Here is a 21,122-nt window from a genome sequence, read left to right as displayed (position 1 = left end):
TACATATTCAACACTCCTTCACATGACAGTAGTAGCAATATGCATGTCTCTCGCCACTAAAAATAGCTTGTATAGCCCCAATAATAGCATTATACCTATCAAAACTAATGTTATCTCAACTAATCTTAAGATGTCTTTGACATTTTCAAGAAACCAAGACTAATCTCCAAATCTTTTTGTACTCACAATAGTATATGCTAGCGAAAATAGGTCATTGTCCTCGTCACAAGCAGAAACTACCAACAATGTTCTCTTGTATGAACCGCTTATAAAGCATCCATATATATGAAGTATGTGTCGACAAACTTCTAGAAAACTCAAAATACAGCATCCATATGTAATGAATAACCTTTCAAATCTATTGCTATTGGAAGCATCCCATTTCGCAACTGTTGTTGGATCAATTTGCCTTAATCTATCATAAATACAAGGAATTATCATATAAGTATCTTATGAAAGACCATGTATATCTCATAATGCTTTTCCTCATCCCTTATATACTTGATTGTAAGTCAATCACACACCATACTCTCTATACAAGTCTCTTCTAATTTCATTTGTGCTCTTGTCTATAATAGATCTCAAAGCATCAGCAATGATCAATGAAGTTAAATCTAACTTTGCTTGATGTGAAATAATAAGCTTGTCTTATGCATTATGGATATGCCAGCTATTGAATCTTATCACCCTCAAAAACTCAGTATGCTTTCCTATTGAATATGCTGTAATATTCCATAGACATTTCTCAACCTTGCACTTAGCAATAACCTTTTTTATATTATTCTTCTTAAACTTGCATGAAAACTTATGCCCAATACTATACTTGTACAAAGTTTGTCTAAAGGCCATTACATCAACAAACATTTGGCCCTTATCTATAAATAAGTCCTTCCATTTCACTGAATTTATTTCAAGTATTGGTGTAGGCGCCATTTGTACAGTACATTCTAATGGCGAGTCTTTAATCTCAAGATACAAACTAGGTGGAGATAAAGAACCTCCCTCTGAACCTTCCAGTAAATTATCAATCTTATAGAAAATTACAATCTGAACGCATTAGTAATACTACATTTTAATATTATCTATGTTAACAAAAATAATTAACACAACTTACACATGTTGGTACTCAGTTGGATCATCCGTTGATACTTGTGTAGTGTTATTTTCATTTGCAATTATATATATATGCCCACTTTCTTCATTATACTTAATTAAATGTTCTACTCCATCCTCATCAAGAAGATCTATAAGTGTTCTTCTATCAATGCTAAGTGTGAACTTCATCTCACTTTAAATGTTTTCACACCCCCTTATTGTTGATAACTTCATACTTTTTGTTCTTACACTCTCACCCACATATTGCATACTACCTTGGCCATCATATGTAATTTTTCCTCCTATATAGAAAAAAACATAATAGATGTTTCTCAGAAGTACTAGCCATCTTTCATGTCAACCTGTACCATACACAACATATTGACAACTATCCATAGTATATTGACAACTTAAACTTCAGCCATTAATAATACGCACAAGATATTATCAACCTATCTGCACACAACATATTGACAACAACCTATGGTATATTAACAACTTAAGCTTCATCTATTAATAGCGTATACAAGGTATTCTCAACCTACACGACACATAATATATTGGCAACTACCCACAGCATATTGACAACTTACACTTCAGCTATTAATAACATATCTTACTATCTCATGATAGGCTCATCAGCTTAACCAAGTAACGTTAAATTCTTGAATACACTATTACCAATGCAACCCCAATAACCACTCATGATAGATATATTGACCGAGAGAGAGAGAGAGAGAGAGAGAGATCACGCATGACTCATATACCTATAAGGAGAGAAAGAGACAACCTTATTTTGCTAACAAACCATAAAACATTAGATTAAATGATTAATGGGGAGTATATAAAAACTAATCTCATCATTTATCTAGTTCCATGAGGTCACACTATCAAATTCTTTGAGCTCGAAGTTGGGTGCAAGAATGTTCAAATGTGGGCCCTCTTCCTTTACAAACTGCTACATACCTCAAACTAAAGATGATCACAAGAATGGGTTCATCTTCTAACTATAAGATAATCCTTCCATGCGCCATTCTGAGGATGATTGCAAGATGCACCTCAGCTGGTCTTTTCTCTATCACATGCGAAAACCAATCTTCTTTCCTCTTTCCTTCTTTTCCTCCCTTTTAATCAGCCAAGGACAAATGTTTACCCCTAAGGACCATGAGACTTCATAATAATTTGCCTTATTCATGAGACTTGAGAGTATTTAAGTTTAATCTATAGGATCTCATTATAATTTTCCCAATCTTTATTCCCATAAAAATTTATCTTGTTTTCTTTTTGCACTCTTAATTACAGTTTATGATGTGTGAGAAGAAAGTTATAAATTCATACAAAAATCTAGGTTAATAAATGTATTGTTTTTTCTTTTTTGCCGGAAACATGAAATATCATTGAAAAAGTAAGCTTTACAAAGCCAAACAAGGCACATTGAGCAAAATATAATTAAGAGAAACAACTCCAAAAAAAACCCTTAAATCCAATACAAAACAATATAAAAAAATAAAAAAATAACATTATCAAAATCATCCTAAGCCTTAAAATAAAATTAAAAAGTAAGAAATTTCACTATGAAAACTCCAATAGTCTAGAAGTCACATCAAAGAGCAGGAACGAGGGCTCATGGAACTATCTAATAATTTTCATCTCCATATAAACAATAATTGCTATCCAAATAACATATTTATCACCTCCACGCATCATGTTGCACGTAGAGAGAATCAAAACTATTTGCAATGACAAGTAACTAGCTTCTAGCATCACAAAAAAGCACCCTATCTTATCATAGACCACTAACTATCAAACTAAAAGGCTCAAGTCAAGACCTCCAATGATAAACCAAAATCATCAGTAGGATAATAAATACATGGGGGTAGAATTGAAATTTTTTAAAATATTGAATTACTTCTATTTTAAACTAAAATTAGTTAGGAGAAAATATTTTTATTTTAGATAAAGGAGTAATTGTCATTCTCCCTTCTTCTAGTCCTATGTATAGGACAAAGAGAGGAAATTATTTTATCATTTTTATAAGTCATTTCATTAAATTTTTATCATAATTTTTTTCATTTAACTTCTATTAAATGTTGGAGAGAAATAATGTTATTAATATATATATATATTTAATAGTTGTAAAGTTAAAAAATTATTAAATATTTAGATAAAGTTAATAAATTTAAAAATTATTATTGATTTTAGTAAAATACATAAGAGTATAAGAGGAGTAATTCCTCCATGCATTAATTAACATAAAACATTGTCTCTAAATTCATTTTCACACACAAACGCGGAAAAGCCCAGAAAACCTGCCCAGCTCAGCCCCTAGTATATGTAGTCATCAATAATTAATAATACCCCCACTGATTCTAAATCTAACGCAAATATCTGTAATTAATATTATTAAATATTCAATATTTAAATTATTACGCAGTTGAATGTTCACAAACTTCCCGTGTTTGACTAATCAAAATCCGACAACCTTATCTCTTTCCGCCATCGACGACGACGTCCTAGTCCCCTTCTACTTTCTAAACCTTCTCCTCATCACTGTTCTATGCCATTCTTGCTTTTGATCCTGTTCTCATGAGAAATCCCTCTGCTGCTGCTGCTTCTCCTCCTCCTCCTCCTTCTTCAGCCTCACAATGATCAAACTCAAGTACCATCCACTATGTTTCTTCCCTCATGTCCTTCTTCTTCTGTTCTTCTCCTTCTCCGATTCATCTCTCGCCGTCGATTTTGTCTTCAACGGCTTCAACTTCTCCGATGTCTTGCTCTACGGCAACGCCACCGTTGATTCTGGAATCCTATCTCTCACTCATGACCAAGCTTTCTCTATCGGTCGTGCTCTTTACCCTCAGAAGATTCCCACCAAGATCCCAAATTCTTCATTCGTGTACCGTTTTTCTGCTTCGTTCATTTTCGCCATGGCTCCTTATAAGAATATCCTTCCTGGCCATGGCTTTGTGTTCATCTTCACGCCTGTTCGTGGAATCCAAGGTGCAAACTCTGCTCAGCACTTGGGTTTCTTAAACTTCACCAACAATGGCGATTCCGGTAACCACGTGTTCGGTGTTGAGTTCGATGTGTTCATGAATCAAGAGTTCGATGACATAAACGCCAATCACGTTGGGATCGACGTGAACTCTCTCAAATCTATCGCGGCACACGACGCCGGGTACTGGCCGGAGGACGACAACGACAAGTCGTTCCAAGAATTGAAGCTGAACGACGGTGAGAATTACCAGGTTTGGATTGACTATGAAGATTCTTTGTTTAGCATAACTATGGCACCAGTTGGCACAAAACGACCACGTAGGCCACTGTTGAATGTGTCGTTGAACTTATCTGAGGTTTTTGAAGATGAAATGTATGTCGGGTTTACAAGTTCCACAGGGCAATTAGTTCAAAGTCACAAGATTTTGGCTTGGAGCTTCAGTAATTCAAATTTTTCACTCAGCGAGGCGTTAATTACTTCTGGATTACCCTCTTTTGTTCTTCCAAAAGATTCAATCATACAATCTAAAGGGTTTATTGCAGGATTGACCATCGGGATTTTCTTCCTACTCTGTTTCGTCGTTCTGTTGACTCTGTTTTTAATACAGAGAAAACGAAGGAAAGCTCGGGAAAGAGAAGCAATGGAGGACTGGGAATTAGAGTACTGGCCACACAGAATAACGTACGAAGAAATCGAATCAGCAACAAAAGGATTCTCGGAGGAAAACGTGATCGGAATCGGAGGAAACGGCAAAGTATACAAAGGAAACCTAGGAGGAACAGAAATCGCAGTGAAACGAATCTCCCATGAGAATAACGGAATGAGAGAATTCCTAGCAGAAATCTCCAGTCTGGGAAGACTCAAACACAGAAACCTCGTAAAATTACGAGGATGGTGCAAGAAAGACGCAGGTAATTTCTTACTAATCTACGAATACATGGAAAATGGGAGTCTAGAAAAGAGAGTATTTGAAAACGAAGAAGACGACAAGATCCTTAACGGTGAAGAGAGGATAAGGATTCTGAAGGATGTAGCTTGTGGGGTCGTGTACTTGCATGAAGGGTCGGAAGCAAAAGTAGTGCACAGAGATATTAAAGCGAGCAACGTACTGTTAGATAAGGAGCTTAATGGAAGGTTAGGAGACTTTGGGTTAGCGTTAATGCAGAACAATAAGGGTGAAGTGGCGAGTACCACGAAAGTAGTTGGGACGGTGGGCTACATGGCGCCTGAAATGATGAAGACTGGAAGAGCATCGATTCAGAGCGATGTTTACATGGTTGGAATATTGGTTTTGGAGGTCATGTGTGGAAGGAGACCTATTGAGGAAGGTAACATTGAATCTCTCTCTCTCTCTCTCTCTCTCTCTCTGGTTTTGTTTTGTTTCGTACTTTTGTTTTTTACAATACTGGGTTGAATAGCAATTTTATTCTTTAAAAATAGGCTTAGCTAAGAGCATTTGCTGTATGCCATGTTTTTTATTTTTTAAATTTTTAAAAATAATGTAATGTCAACCCTACTCTATTATTAATAAATATTAACTTTAACAATTAATTGAGTAAAAAATTATAAAAAATAATTAAAAAATATAAAAATTATAAAAAAATTATAAATGTTATATATAGTATTTATCTGTAATTTTCTCAGACGCTTTTTTATACAATTTTTAAGATTATTTTTTATAATTTTCTAATCAATCAATGATTAAATTTAATTTGTGTTTTCGATAGAAGAACATTACACTATAAACGAGTATAAGATCCCAACTCTTCTTAGCTAGTTGAAGAGAAAAATGGGCCTTTAACCCAAAAATATGTATTGAGTGCATGATAATACTAGTGTTGAATTTGGACGAAAGACATTGACATGGGTTTCTATCTTTTTTTTTAAAAAAAATATACACAAATTTATTGATCATAGAAAAAAAGATTTATGTCATTATATTCTAGAAAAAAAACTTTAGGGAGATTTATGCAATTTACTTTCATTTTTAAGGAGACGTACTAGTATAAACTGTGTGTTGAAGATAGATAATTTCGTAGACTTATTCCAAGAAGTTTCATTAATATTATGTTGACTTTAATTTTCTTCTATTTTCAAAATCATGAAATTATTTTGTTCGGTTTTGTTGAAATTATATACACCATATTTCTATTTTCAACATTTATACAGATTCTCCTTGGAATAAAGAGATACTTGCATTAGCATGTCTAAACTTTTGGAATTATATTACTTGCATTATATATTTTTAGTATAAGCACCAACAAGCTTTGAAAACAAAAACAGAGAACTATATGTAATTAAAAAATGAAATTACAATGTAGGTCACTATACTTTAACTGTGTTTTATTTTTAGTCTTTATAATTTTATTTCATCACTCTTAATTTTTTTAATTTGATCTATCTACAACAGTAATATGTATAGTCTTAAAAATGCACCTATATATAGACCGTGTGCTAATACTAACAAAGTTAATTTTGTTGTAACTTTGCAAGCCTTTTTGCTAGCATGGAAAAAAATATGCTGGCATGAAAATAAAGTAACTAATAAGCATGATTATAAATAAAAGGTAAGGGCCGGGAGGAAAAAAATTTATTGTATATTTGGATTAAATAGAATGTAGGAGACAAAGAAAAGATTAAGTACTATGCCAACAAAAGAGTTAACATATATAGTACACCTTAGCAAAATTAATTTCATTGGTGTTAGGTCATGGTCCTTGTATGCCTTTTTGAAACTATAACGACTAACATTGCAATTGAATCAAACTAAATGAACTAGTAACAACAAAATAAAACTATAGATACTAAAACCAAAACACAATCAAGATACATGGATTTGCTGTTGTATTTTCCCAAAAACAAAACAAAAGTGATGTGTATAATTTATTAATCTCCAAACTCATGGTATATATACTTATTTATTTGCTTCAGGAAAGCCATCTTTGGTGGAGTGGGTGTGGCAACTCAAAGCACAAGGGCAATTAATAAGTGCAATGGATGAGAGATTGAGGGCAAAAGGAGAAGTGAATGAACAACAAATAGAAACTATACTTAACTTGGGATTATTGTGTGCTTATCCTGACCCAAAAGCCAGGCCAACAATGAGACAAGTTTTGAAAGTTTTAGAGGGAAAGAGCAACAATAATAATAGCAATAACAATGAAGATGGAGATCAGTATGATGAGAGTGAAGATTTGGATACTTACCTACTTAAACACATAAGATCACCAAGGGACATTTGGTCTGAGTATTCAAATTACTTTAACTTCTCATCTCACCCAACATTTGAAGATGTTAGACTACACGCTACTTCTCACTCATCTTCAACCTCTCGCCATTATTCTTTCTCTCATTCTATTGTTGATGGAAGGTAAGTTGAGAATAGATTTTCTGCAGTTAAAATTATATGTTGAATTGAATGTAAAGTACCATTAAGTTGAACCACCAACTTTACATATTTTCGACTTTTTAGAGGATTGGAACTTGGTGATTGAAGCTTTTCTTGTGGATTAAAAATATAAAAATTGGATAGGATATGAATCCTCATAAGTAATTAGAGGATGTGAATAGGGATGATGAGGAGGTCTTATATTAATTAATAGGTGAGTCTAACCTTTGTTACTTTCTTTTTTTATGATAAATAAATAACAATACCGGGCTCGTCAAATTTGGTAATTAAAATGATGAGTCTAACCTCTATTTTTATCCCTATTTAATTAGCTTTGGCCATCCTAGCTCATTGATGTACCATGTTAGATTCATTCTCAAAATCGTGTTTGATTATTAATTTTGTACAAAGTTTTGTGCATTTTGAATTTATTTTTGTAGTTTCCATTGTACAGATAAAAGAAAAAAGAAAAAGATTTGAAACTAATAAGCATGCATATATACTTGTGATTTCAATTTTTTTTTTTTTGGTTTTGACATCTTTGTTGTTGAGATTTTCCTCTTTTTTATTAAGAAGTTTAAGGTTTAGTGGTTTTTCTCAAGATGTCCTTATTAATTGTTTGGCAAGGTGACTTTATTTAATGATGTTAATTTAATGAGTGTAAAAGAATAATTTTTTTAATAAATATAAGAGACAATGGGTAGTTGTTCATTATATTTAGATTAGCTCTTAATTGTTTCTTATAATTGAAGTGGCAAAAAGAATATTATCTTTAGACAAATTCATTTTTCTAATACTAGGAATAATAGGTTGTATAAGTCTAAAGAGTGAGTGGTAACTTCATAAATTATCATAGATATATAATGTAATAATGAAATCTTGTTATCATAAAAAAATCATAGATTTTTTTTATTGCTTATAGGTATCCTCTTATTAGAGACAATTATATTCAAGGCACGATTAAGTACTAAATGTAGGAACCTCTCCTGACAAAGACTCAATCATAGATATTATTTATTCTTACAAATTTTGGAGGAGATATTGTTTACTATAAATTCACTATCAATTATTTCATATATTTTTTTATTTAAAGTGGCTTTTTTGTAATGATGCAATTAGAGTGGTCCTTGCAGTTATATTGCATCTAATTAAAGTAAATCACACCCTATTCAGAACTTTTAAATATTGTGATCTTATACCATTTTAATAAATATATTGATGACAATTTGTAGATTATATGATGAGGTTGGACTTGTACACATGGATGTAGGCCAAACTTGGTGCTGTTTTAATTGATTTAATAATTGAAGAAAGCATAATGGAAGAATCAAACTATTAAATCACCAAACCATCATAGCCAAACTTTTCTATGTAACGTAAGAAAGCAAAATGAGTTAATTGAGTTGATGACGTGAGTGATATTATGATTGCTGTTAGGTGGAGATTTTGGCAAGGTACCTAATTAATTAACATATACAGAGAGTGGACCAAAACACACACAGAGAGACCTTTGAACATAGCTGTCTTTTGGAAAAACATAATTATTGCTTCCATTAATTTTAACCTTTGGTATAGGTTCTTGTAATTTTTTTTTTTTTTGGTTCCAGATCCCTCTAATTTCTCTTATAAATCATGAATATATCCAAAAGAATGATGAGCTGAAACTAATGATGTTAAATATGTTGATTTGTAGTTAATTCCATTAATTTGTGTTGGGATGGAATTATAATTCAATATATTAAAATATGAAACATGAAATAGAAGGAGATGAACAACGCTGTTAATTTGCTGAGTTATAGATAGATTAATAATGTTAATCATATGTCAGCGTATTAAACACTCTTATTATCATCTCATCATCTTTTTGAGTATATATTAAAAGAAAAATACTAGGACTAACGTCACATATGAGATAAACTAGAAGAAATTGGAGCAACAAAAATAACTATAGGAACTTATACCAAACACATTAAAATTATATGTTCAAATAATTATGTTTTTTCTTTTCTTTTTTCCCTTTTCTCCAGGAATAATTTTTTTCTTTTTCAAAAACAATAAAACAAACAAATAATCTCTCTCTTGGTATCTCGAGATGTTGGTTTTTATTGTCATCCCTTGATGGACTGGAAGATGCAAAAGTCCATGAGCCAATCAAATAGTTAGTAGAGTTAATAAACTTAATTAATTGGGCCATCCTCATTTTATTGAATTTATTTAATTTAAAAAGTGGACTGTTGGTTACTAGAGGGGGAAAAAAGAGGAAACAACTTTTTTGTATTATACACAAATATTTTTCTATTGAAATAATCTTATTTAAAATACATTCAAATATTATATGTAAATATCTCTTTAATAGATATTTAAATTTAGATTTGCCATCTTATATTATAAAATAATAATTTTTTTATTAGACCTAACTTTAAAAAGAAAAAATTTTATCCGGCAGTTTTTTATATTAAAATTGAAGTAGTACGGTCTGACTCAATTGGTTGTGGCTTGTGATTTGCTGGAAAGAACATGTATGCATCACAAACCCATATCTTACAAATATGTAATTTACAAAAAAAAAAAAAGTTACATCATTAACAAAATATAAATCATGGAATCCATTTTAAGACTCTGCAAAATTCATATGAAACCCACATCGTTTAGAAGAATTTGGAATTATGTTTGAGTTAAATAAGAGAAATTGTAACTTTGAGTTTCTATACTTTTATTTTTCAGTGTTTGAGGTCCTTTCAAGGTGTCTACACTTTGTTCATTTAAGAACCTAAAACACTAAAAAATAAAAATGTGGAGATCTAGAATGCTAAAAAAAGTACAAAAACCTATACAAAACAAGAGCAAAGTATAGAGACCTTAAATTATGTTTTCTCATTAAATAATTATATGGATTAAAGTAAAAATTTGTTCCAGAAATATTTAGCAAAGTGTAATTAGTATCTTAAAATATTTAATGATGCAATGTGATTTCAATGTAGGGTTGTGCAAAAGTTTTTTGATCTAATCCAATTCAATTTGAGACAAACCTGATCCTGTCCCATTCGAATAAAAATTGATCTTTCAAGACCAAAAAGATCAAATTCTTTCTTCGAATTGAACTGGACAAGAGATAAAGCATCTAACCACTTGGTTTAATCCTATAAATTTATTTAATATAATTATAATTAATTTATTAATTATTATTACAATAATTTGTAATAATAATTAGTATTATTTTTGTGTTTTATACTTGTAAAGTGATGAATATTGAGCAAAATTCTAGTATTGATCAACCTCAATCTTCTCTTTTTATTGGTGAAATGTGTTGTTAACTTGGTGTAATAGAATTTAGATATATTAAAAACTGTTCAATGTTGTTGAAAGTTATTTAATTTGAATCTTATGTGTTGTAACTGTTGTTGTTAGAAATTGTAGTGGATTTATAATTATTGTTATTGTGATAAATTTTATATGAATATAAGTAATTTTATTATGTTAATTAAGTTTATTATGTTGAAATAAATTATTATCTCTCATAGATAAAAAATAAAAAAAATAAAATGAGATACTGGATAAGACAAAGATCAGTTTCCTAATCCTGCTAGACCAGTTTGGTATAGTTTAATTTCAGGTTATATTAGGATCAGAATAGATACGTGTTGCTTAATTCAATTCTTTTCGTTAAAAAAAAATTAGATTTTAAGTTAAGTCAAAATTTTGTCGAATCAGTCCTTTTGTGCAGCCTTGTTCCAATGTTTTTAAAATTCATTCATGTTAAATTTGTCAAACGGCTCTCACAAAATGATGCCATGTAAGCTAGAGAATTTTTTGGCGCCGTCGCCACATGTTCATCGAACTTTTTTTTTAATTTTTGACCAACACATGTTCAGTCTAGCTTAGAACATTAGGCCCGTTGAAAAGAAAAACTGAAGCAGATATCTGAAGGTCCAAAGCAAGATTTGGTTCACTTTGTAATTTCATTTCTTGATCTCTATTTTTTTTTTTTGGATAATCCCTCAAACTTAAATATTAGATTTTGAAAAAAGAAGAGACTTGATTAAAACAGGGAAGTCTCATCGTGTTGTCCTTTTTTCTCTGCAAGTCCTAAAGAAGAAGGAAGCAAGAGATGAAAGGTGGCTTGATTGGTTTAAGAAGGAGACAAGTGGGGCCATGGGGTATGGTTGAAACGTTAAAAAAGAGTGAAGAAAATTATAAAAAAGATTTTAAAAAAAAAAGGAAAGGAACTTTCTACGATGATTATTACTATTTAACTGCAGTAAAAAGTGAGTTAAATATTTAATTTTTAAATTTTTAACACTTTTTTATACTGGTTTTACAACCGACATATTAAATAATATTCTATATCGGTTGTAAAATATAATCGCTTACTAGTTTACTACTGTTGTAAAATTTATTTTTTAACAGTAGTTGAAAGTTTTTTTTTTAAAAAAAAAAACATTGTCAGGTCAATCTACAACTTCAATCGCTATTGGTTCTTTTAGGTAGGCCCAATAGTTACAGTACAAATAATTATTTCATCAGATAAAATTCCCCCTAGCTCCGCGCATACATCAATCATTTTCCATGGCAGTATTATGTGTTAGAGTACCATTTTGCCCTCACTTTCAAAACTTAATGACTATTTTGTCCTCCACTTAAGATGAGCCTTCTCAATGTCATCACAAATTTTTTTCATTCTGGTATGGGTAACATAATGGCATGCATATGGTTTGCGCTGGGTGTGCGTAAGTTAAGTAAATAATTAATTCGACTTTATAATTATAATTAACGACTAACATGAAATGTTAACATCAAATTACACATGAAAATTAGTTAGACTTGAATTCCAAGGACTTATTGACAAGTCTAAGGCTCAAAAAATATTGATAAAGGTTTCAAAAAAAAAAAATTCTGGCAAAGAGATTGTTTGATGAGATCATGTCTCAACTTCTCTACGAAGATCTCGAGCTTTATCTTAAAATCATCCATTCGTGGTAAAAAAAAAACTAGGATAATCAATGATGATTAAAAAAATTGATTTTTTTTTCTAACCAAAAAATCGATAAGTTGAAAGTCGTTTTGGCTTATAGAGGTTAAACCTTTCAAAGATACAATCAATATATGCAACTCGTTATTAAAAAAAATAATGGAAGAATATAAATATTAATCCTTATAATTTTATTGTCTTTTGTCATTATGTGTACTTTTTTTTATTTCAAATTCCTTTAGCTTTTTTTCTTTATGCAACGTTAGTCCTCTTATTTTTAATATTTATAGAGAAATAATAATATGGCATTAACCATGCTAAATTATCTTATATATAACTAAGAGTGTTAATAGATATGCAAACATAAATCAAAATGAGTTGACAATCACTTTTCAACAATGTTTTAAGACCTGAACCGACCTGGACGGTCGGACCGTCGCCCGCTGAAGAAAACGGGCTGGTTCAACCAATTAACCCGTATTAGCAGTTGGCCTGGGTTGGCCTGCCTAGAACTGGACGGTTTTTAAAGACCCGGGAAAAATTTGGAACCCGGAGCGGGTTTTACGGGTCAACAGCGGGTCGCAAAAAAAGGGCAAAATTGGTGTTTTTAAAAATAAAAAACCCTTCTCCTCACTTTGTCTAGTAGACCAACACCTATAAGAATCCATTCTTCTTCTTTTCAGTCTCACTTCTCTCTGTCTCGCAAAATGCACGCACTCATTCTCGTCACCTTCTCAAATCTCAGCCATCTGGGTTTTGTTCTATGTGTCATCTCCCTCAAGCCACTCAGCCATCTGGGCTCTGTCTTCACCGTTTAGCCATCTTGAACTCGTCTTTTCAACCATTTGGGTTCTATGTTCACCCTTCATTATCTTCACCATTCAGCTTTAGCCATTTCAAACTCTCTCAAATTTCAGATGCTTTTTTATTCTTCATCTTCACTTCACTTTCTTCATTTTGGTTCGTGACTTCGTGTTCTTGGATAACTCTAGTATAGGCATCTAGTTGTTGAAGACAGTCAGATGGCGTTGAGCTCGACCCCTTTCTTGATTCTTCATCTTCTTCATCGATTGCTCTCTCTCTCAGTCCCGGTGAGATTTTCTTTCTCCCTCATTTATATCTCTACCCAATTTAATGTAATCTCCATGGTTCTAAATGGAATAGAATGAATACTAATGGATGAGTTTGCTTTTTATTATTTGAGCTGTTTATTGTAAAATGAAAGATTGCTGAATGGATGAAGATGAATCTATTTTTTATTGTCTAAGAGTTGTTTATTGCAAATATAAGTTTTATTTTTTTAAGTGATTATGCCTAAATCCTGATGCATTCAAGAATTTAGTGTTGTATTTTTGTTAGCTTGTTTCTTATATATATATATATATATATATATATATATATAATTTTTTATTTAATTATTAGGTCACCGGTCCAACCACCGGTCTAACCGGTTGAACCATGAGACTCGTGACCTGTTGACATTTCCGGTTCGTTGTCTGGTCCGAGTTTTAAAACATTGCTTTTCAATGAAGACTATTCCAACAATAGTAGCTGTGAGTGTTAGAAAGTAATTTTAAATCACTATTAGTCAATCTTTTTACTTTTATGCGTTAAATGCCCAAATCAATTGTTTTAGCTAAGATAAATGGCCCGTAGGTTAAAACCTTCACCCTTCCTCTCCCCCCCCCCCCTTTCCATATGCTGATTATATTCCCAACTTGTTCTTATTTCAGCGTTCAATACAAAATTTAACACTATAATATACACGTCAGATAATTTAATATCATATTAGAGGGACTAATATTACGTATGAAAGAAACTAGAAGGATCTAAAATATAGAAAAAAATATAGAAATCAATAACAAAATATGATAAGGGACCATTAGTTATGTTTTTTCAAATATAAATATCACTTCAACAACCTAAACATTAATCTCGAGAGAAAATGGCAACATGGAACTAAATATTTGGGGAGATAAGGGCACTCTTAACATTTCTCTGTTTTTTTTAATAAAACTCTTGACAATTTTTTATCTTCATGGAAGTATTTTTAAATCTCAATTTAAATTTATGTTAATGATTATTTAGTTAAAACGAAGATTGAAAATGGAAAAACTTCAGTTACAAAAAAAAAGAGAAAAGGGAAAAAACTAAGTTGGCCCAAAGTGAAAATAAACCTTGGGCTTGGCCCTCCACATTTATTTATTATTTTAAAGAGTTGACATCTTTTGCATTTTCTTCTCTCTAATTGGGCTAAGGTATGTAAATTGGACGAGAACAAAAAGTCCAAGGAAATGGATTTACAAAGAAAAGGCTTTTCTCCTATTGGACTCCTTTTTGAAGGTGTACTGAAATAATGTTGTCAAGAGTACCAATCATAAGAACCATAAGAATAAGAAGAGAGCTTGATCCAAGATTGCTTGATTATTTATTTATTCTGGTTCTTCTTCCAAGAAGTATCAAGTAGTGCCATTTTATTTGTAAATTTCCAGCAAGGCATTCGAACTCACATTTTTTATCGACTTAGGAATGTTCAACTAGCCTAGTAGTTGTTGGTTGACTTTAATTAAAAAAAATAAATAAATAAATAAACTAGTCCAGTAGTGTGGCAAGCCTAGTCCTACTTACCTTGCTAGCCCAATAGTAATTACTCTCTTCTTCCTTATATCTAAAATATTTTTAATTAAATTATATAAATTAATAAAATTTAGTTATCTAATTAAAAATACAACAATATTTCAATTTTACTCTTAATTATAAATAAAAAATAATTTTTTTTCAAAGTAACTAAATAAGAATACTTATTTTTTTTTTTCAATTTAATAAGGATATGACGGTTCATTTATTAAAAAAAATATACTAACAACTTTTTATATTTAAGGATAAAAAAATTTTAAAAATTTTTTTATCTATAGGGAAGGAGGGAATAATAAAGTATGTATGCAGCTTTTTTATGAATCTTATATTTTACTTTACATTGATATATTGATAATGATAATTAATATTTTCATTTTTAAAAAAAATTGACACATTAAAATTAAATAAGAAAAAATGTTAGAAAAATCTCTCCAAAATATACAAATGACAATAAAGTCATACAAAAGGTCATAATTTTTCTAAAGTATCTAAAGATTTTTTGACATTAATGATTATTAGTGAAAGGACTAAAATATTCGCAATTTAAAATAGAAAAAGGTAACAACTCTAGCCCAAAAATAGTAAATATTAGGGATTACTTTCATTTAAGTAATAACTACTTTTTTTCCTAGCAATGATTAGGACAGAACAAATAATCACAATTTTTCTTATGCAAATTTTTGGTTCATTAAAGTTCAAGTGTTATAAATATTCATGACTATCTTAGTTTAAACAATGGCTATTTTTTTCTTCTGATAATGACTAAAATGGTACAAACAATTATGATTTTCCTTGTGTAAATTTTTTATTTATTGAAGTCCAAATATTGTAAATATTCGTGATTACGTTATTTTAAATAATAACTATTTATCTTCTCACAATGGCTATAATGGACCAATCAATTACAACTTCTCCATCACAATTTTTTGATTAACTGAAGTCTAAATGTTGTAAATATTCCTTACTACTTTAATTTAAATAATGACTATATTTTTTTAGCAATAATTAAAATAGAATACCCAATTACTATTTTAATTTAAATTGAGAGTATTTTAATCATTTCATCAAAAATTATTAATGTCAGAAATGTTTCTAAAGTCTTAAGAAGAATTATGACATTTCACGAACTTCATTGTCATTTTCATATTTCATGAAAATATTTTTATCATTTTCCCAAATTAATCAATTATCTATATAAAAAATCATTTATCAACACTTAGCCCAACTTTGGTACTAATTAACTGGAACTTGGACCCCATGCAGCGTGCTCACGATCCCATTTTCACCTTGAAGGGTTCATTGAAAAGGATTTCTCGGTCATAATGGTTTTCCATGCTATACTTCAACTGCCGCTGGAGCAAGTTTCCGTGTTGAAAAATGATATCTTACTAATAGGATTGACTTTAGTGAAAAAATTTAATCCCTCAGGATAAATCAGAATTTAAATCCTCACTAAAAAATGCGACCACATTCAACGCCTGGTACAAAATTGCCTCAACTAAGAGGATTTCTAGAAACAATTAAAAAAGGGTTAAAAAATAAAAAAAAAAAAGCTCTAGAACCTTTTCATAAGAGCCGCTCAGTATCTAAATCTTTTTTTAAAGTAATGACATCCTAAAAAGTTTTAAAAAGAATGTAATGTCACCTACAGTTAAATTTTGAGAAATTTGACAGTTAAAAATAAGTTTGACTAAGGGTATTTTTAACATTTCTTCCTTCTGCACGTTCATCTTCGCCTTCTGCGTCTCTGTCTTTGCCTCCCTTTTCTTCTCACATCCTTATTCTTCTTCTTCTTCTTCAATGTCTTTTGTCTCTGCAATATTACTTCCTCCCTTGCAATAATTTATTTCTATCAATCAGAGTTATCAGATAAATTATCCAACGAAAATCACCATTTAATTTAGTCTAATTGATAGAAATAAATTATCTCATGAGAGGAAGCAATATTTCAGAGACCAAAAACGTAGAAGGAGAAGGAGAAGAAGGATGAAAAAAGAAAAGTGAGGCGAAGACAAAAACATGGAAGGCGGAGACAAAAATGTAGAAGGAAGAAATGTCAAAAATACCCTTGCTTATACTTATTTTTTAACTGTCGACATTCTCAAGATTTAATTGTGAGACAATATTGCATCTTTTTAAAATTTCCAGGACGATATTACTCCAAAAGAATTTAAAATATCAGACGCTCCTTGTGAAAAAAAATTTCAAGATATTTTTTCATTTAATCCTGAAAAAATGATCATCCTCTAGCTTATGTAACCATGGAAACGATATTGTGTAAACCTTTCTATTAGCAAAATAGTAGTAGCAGAGTCGTGGAGAAAGTTTGAGAATTATTATAAAAGAATTTTTTTTAATTCCAGTTTTTTATTTATAAATTTTAATTTAGAGGTAATGAAAGATCAATATTTTGTTGTTTCAATTTAAACCTATTATGCATAGATACAATATGTAAATTGGATATGATATATATCTAATGGGTCGATACTTTTATTTTCAAAAATATAGGAGAGGATACAATATTTATCTGATATGTGCATATATGTTTATAAAAAATACATAAAAACATAAAAAAATAGAATTTCAATTCAAAAAATATACAAACTAATATACTTATATAGACCTTTATAGTAATACCAAATAAAATATAATTATTAATTATACTTTTAGTCTATCTATACCTAATTGCCTACATTTTAATCCCTGCTAATAATTTTTCTTTTTAGGGTTTATATACCAAAAGATTACATTTCTACTTATAATTAAGAAAATATAAATCTTTATCTTTTTATGATGTTTAAAACTTATTTTTAAGAAAAATCTAATACTTGATTTTAAAATCAAATCAAAAAAATATATTATGAATAAAAAAACATTAATATCATAATATTTAACAATATTTAATTTTTTTAAAAAATAGACTTGAAGTATTGATTCGTAATCTAAAAATATTGAATGCATATCAAAAAGTATATTTTTTAAATTAAAAATAATATTATGATAGTTTATGGATAGTATCAAAAAAGCATCAATATCATATATGATATTGATATGAATGTGTGAGACAATTTGAAATATCAATGCTTTATAAATTTAAATAAGTAATCGGGGATCCATTAATTTAATAGCAAGGAACATGATAGATATAAAAAATTAATTATAAATTTATTTTATGATAAAATAAATTCCAACCTCGTTTTTTATTCAATTACCATGGGTCAAGTTGGGTAGGATTATATTGGTGGCTATGATGCACAAATGCTGGTACATGTATCGGATGTGATATGTATGCAATACTTCGATACTTTCAATTTTAAAAGTATATGATACGGTAAGTTTTCAATATGTAAACACACACATATATAAAATAAAATGTTAAGAATGTAATTTTAATTTATAAAATATCCCAAAAAGCATGCATATATAGTAGTTCTGTAGAATATTATTAAGTAAAATATAATCATTACTTACACTTTTATTTTATTTATATCTAATTACCTGTCACCCATTTTCTGCTAATTGTTCCCCACCAAGGGCTTAAATGCCAAAATATTATATTTCTACATTTTTATAATTAAAAAATATAATTTTTATCTTGTTATAATATCTAAAACTTATTTTTTTAAGAAAAATCTAATCTTTGATTTTAAAAGAAAATCACAAAAATAGATTAAGAATAAAAAATATTAATATTGCAATATTTAACAAAATTTTATTTTTTAAAAATAATCTTGAAGTATCAGTTTTAAAGAACCAAATTGCATTTTACAAGTATTGGATACGTATGTCGTATTGAAAATAAAAAATTTTAAAAATTAAAAAAATAATATTTCTAAAAAAATGTTGGTGAAAATTGGTATCAGACATGATGATAATACTAATATGTGAGGCAATTTAAAATATAGGTGCTTCATAGGTTGGCGACAAAGCTCTTTGAACAAGTAGTGTATAGTAAAATGCCCTGGCATGGCATGGATGGCTGGTACTCCCGCAGGCATATCTTGTGATTAAGTTGATTGCTTCAGCATAATCACTTAATTTGCCTCTGTCCTTTTTCTCCTCCGGGTCTGCAACTTCAGCCTCATCTTTCCCTTAACAAGCGCCAATGCCTCAGATTTAGATGTTCCCCAAATCATAAAAATATTAAGCAGACAACTAAAATTATATGGACCGGAAACAAAATAGTAAAATAGACATGTGTCACAATACATTCACGTATTTGCATTAAAATATGAAAGAGATGACCCTACAATGATAAAAGAATGTGAGATAATAATTTAGGAAAAAAGTATATATTTAGTTGTATATACTTAATGTAATTGTTTTCAATTAAATTAAGATACATGGATCTTTTATAGATTTTTTATTCTATAATAAATTATTGTTATTAAAGTTATTAAAGTTATTAATACATTAAAATTCACTTATCTTAATTGATTAGAAAAAAATATATTAAATATATAAGATTAAATAAATAAATCTTAATAAGGTACAAATACATATTCTTTCTATATTCTAGCTTTCCCAACCAGTTGCACCGGGTGGATCTCATACAAGTGTTAGAGGATCATGTATATTCATACGAATATAAAACTTCAAAAAATCACCAATCATTTAAGTGAAAGAAAATCTCGAGGAACTTAAAAAATAGCCTCAATAAACAAAGTTAATACACAAAAACCACACAGAAACTAAGAATGTGATTTAACAAAATAGAAAACATAATTATATTATAATAGTAATTTTTTATAGATGAAATTTTAGGTAGGTCAAAGCTCATTAAAATTAGAACATGTCTTCAAATTTAAAGAATACTTGCAAGGATACTTATAGATCATATACTAACAAAGTGTTTATATCAGCAACGGCATTTGATCCCACACCTTATAAGTCATGAGTTAAATTCTTATTAATTAGACTAACATTTACTAATATAATTATAACAGTGATAATTAGGTAACTTATGCTTTGATGAGACAGACCTTCCTTGGCCGCTGCAATCACCTTTATTTTTTCCAAAATAAAATGAATTTATTTTGTGAGGCATCGTTGATTATCTAATCTCTACAGCCCTAGGGATCCTCAAGAAAGATTTAAATTAAAAATATCATTGCAATACTAAGAACCCAACAGATAAAACGTTTCAATCCTACAGGGTAATGACTTTAAACAAAGTAAAACACACTAAATAATCTTGAATATTTGTCTACGTACCAAGAATGTAAAGATTTAAGATTAGTGGTTAAAAGAAATTTGCAACATTTAACTGAAACAGTCTATAACAAACTAATGGACAAATCCTGGAGAGAGAGTGGAAGGGCCCGTTTGGTTTTTGTTATGATTTTTTATTTTTAAAAAACTATTTTGTAATACAAATTTTAAAATTGTTTTAAAAATAAAATAAAATAAAAATTCATCTGGTTATGTCAATTAAAGAACAATTTTAAAATTAAAAAATGAACTAATAATTATGATTATAGACAATTAATTAAAGTGATTAATAATAAAAATTAATCAAGATAATTATAACTTTCAATAATTAAATGTAGTGTAAGGCTTTCGAACTTGCAACTTAGGCTTTATAGACAAGAGGACTAGGCTTGAACTACTCCAAAAAACCTTTTTTCGTTTTTTTTTTTTTTGGTGGGGGGGAGATTCTCAGGCATCCCTTACTCAAAGCCTTAGGTATATTTGAATTTCAATTGAGAAAAATTGATTAGTAGAATGTCATGATAGTTGGATAATATTTTTTTTACAATTGATTTTGCAAAGTTGATTTAAAAATTGGAGGAAAAATTAACATCTGCGAAATGAAGTATCAAGAACAAAATGAAGTTTAGAAAAATTAGTGAAATTTGGATGACTTTTTTTAAAACCATGGTTTTAAATCCCATAACTAATTCTAGAAGATTATCCAAAAACAAGTCCTTACTTAGCTTGATGGTCAAATTCCTTGGAAAATCTGAACCTTGATTATTACTGGGAAGGACATTTGTGTGATTTTTCATTTTTAGTTGTTCTTTATATATGAAATA

At 29.6% G+C, this 21,122-nt stretch overlaps 1 protein-coding gene across 2 annotated transcripts; it reads left to right on the top strand.

The window, feature by feature from the left end:
* The first annotated feature begins 3,582 nt into the window (after nucleotides 1-3,582).
* Nucleotides 3,583-7,627, top strand: LOC129286832 (L-type lectin-domain containing receptor kinase VII.1). Of its 2 annotated transcripts, XM_054922901.1 has the most exons (3): nucleotides 3,584-4,329; nucleotides 4,636-5,421; nucleotides 7,025-7,627. In XM_054922901.1, exons 1-3 carry the CDS (start codon nucleotides 3,741-3,743, stop codon nucleotides 7,465-7,467), a joined length of 1,818 nt encoding a protein of 605 aa, XP_054778876.1. In that variant the 5' UTR covers nucleotides 3,584-3,740; the 3' UTR covers nucleotides 7,468-7,627. The 2 variants fall into 2 exon arrangements, with proteins under 2 accessions (XP_054778875.1, XP_054778876.1); XM_054922900.1 differs by having other exon boundaries at nucleotides 3,583-5,421.
* The last annotated feature ends 13,495 nt before the right edge of the window (nucleotides 7,628-21,122 follow it).

The sequence above is a fragment of the Prosopis cineraria genome, unplaced genomic scaffold (genome assembly GCF_029017545.1).
Source record: "Prosopis cineraria cultivar Desert tree isolate PC_DT_omini unplaced genomic scaffold, ASM2901754v1 PC11, whole genome shotgun sequence".
Classification (NCBI taxonomy): domain Eukaryota; kingdom Viridiplantae; phylum Streptophyta; class Magnoliopsida; order Fabales; family Fabaceae; genus Prosopis; species Prosopis cineraria.
The sequence above is the reverse complement of the archived record's forward strand: the minus strand, read 5'-3'. Positions and strand labels throughout refer to the sequence as shown.

Bases quoted from the DNA above. Each gene is read 5' to 3' on its own strand.
- LOC129286832 (XM_054922900.1), top strand. From the start codon at position 3,741: ATGATCAAACTCAAGTACCATCCACTATGTTTCTTCCCTCATGTCCTT. The intron at 5,422-7,024 runs GTAACATTGAAT...TATTTGCTTCAG, and splicing joins AAGGAGACCTATTGAGGAAG to GAAAGCCATCTTTGGTGGAG.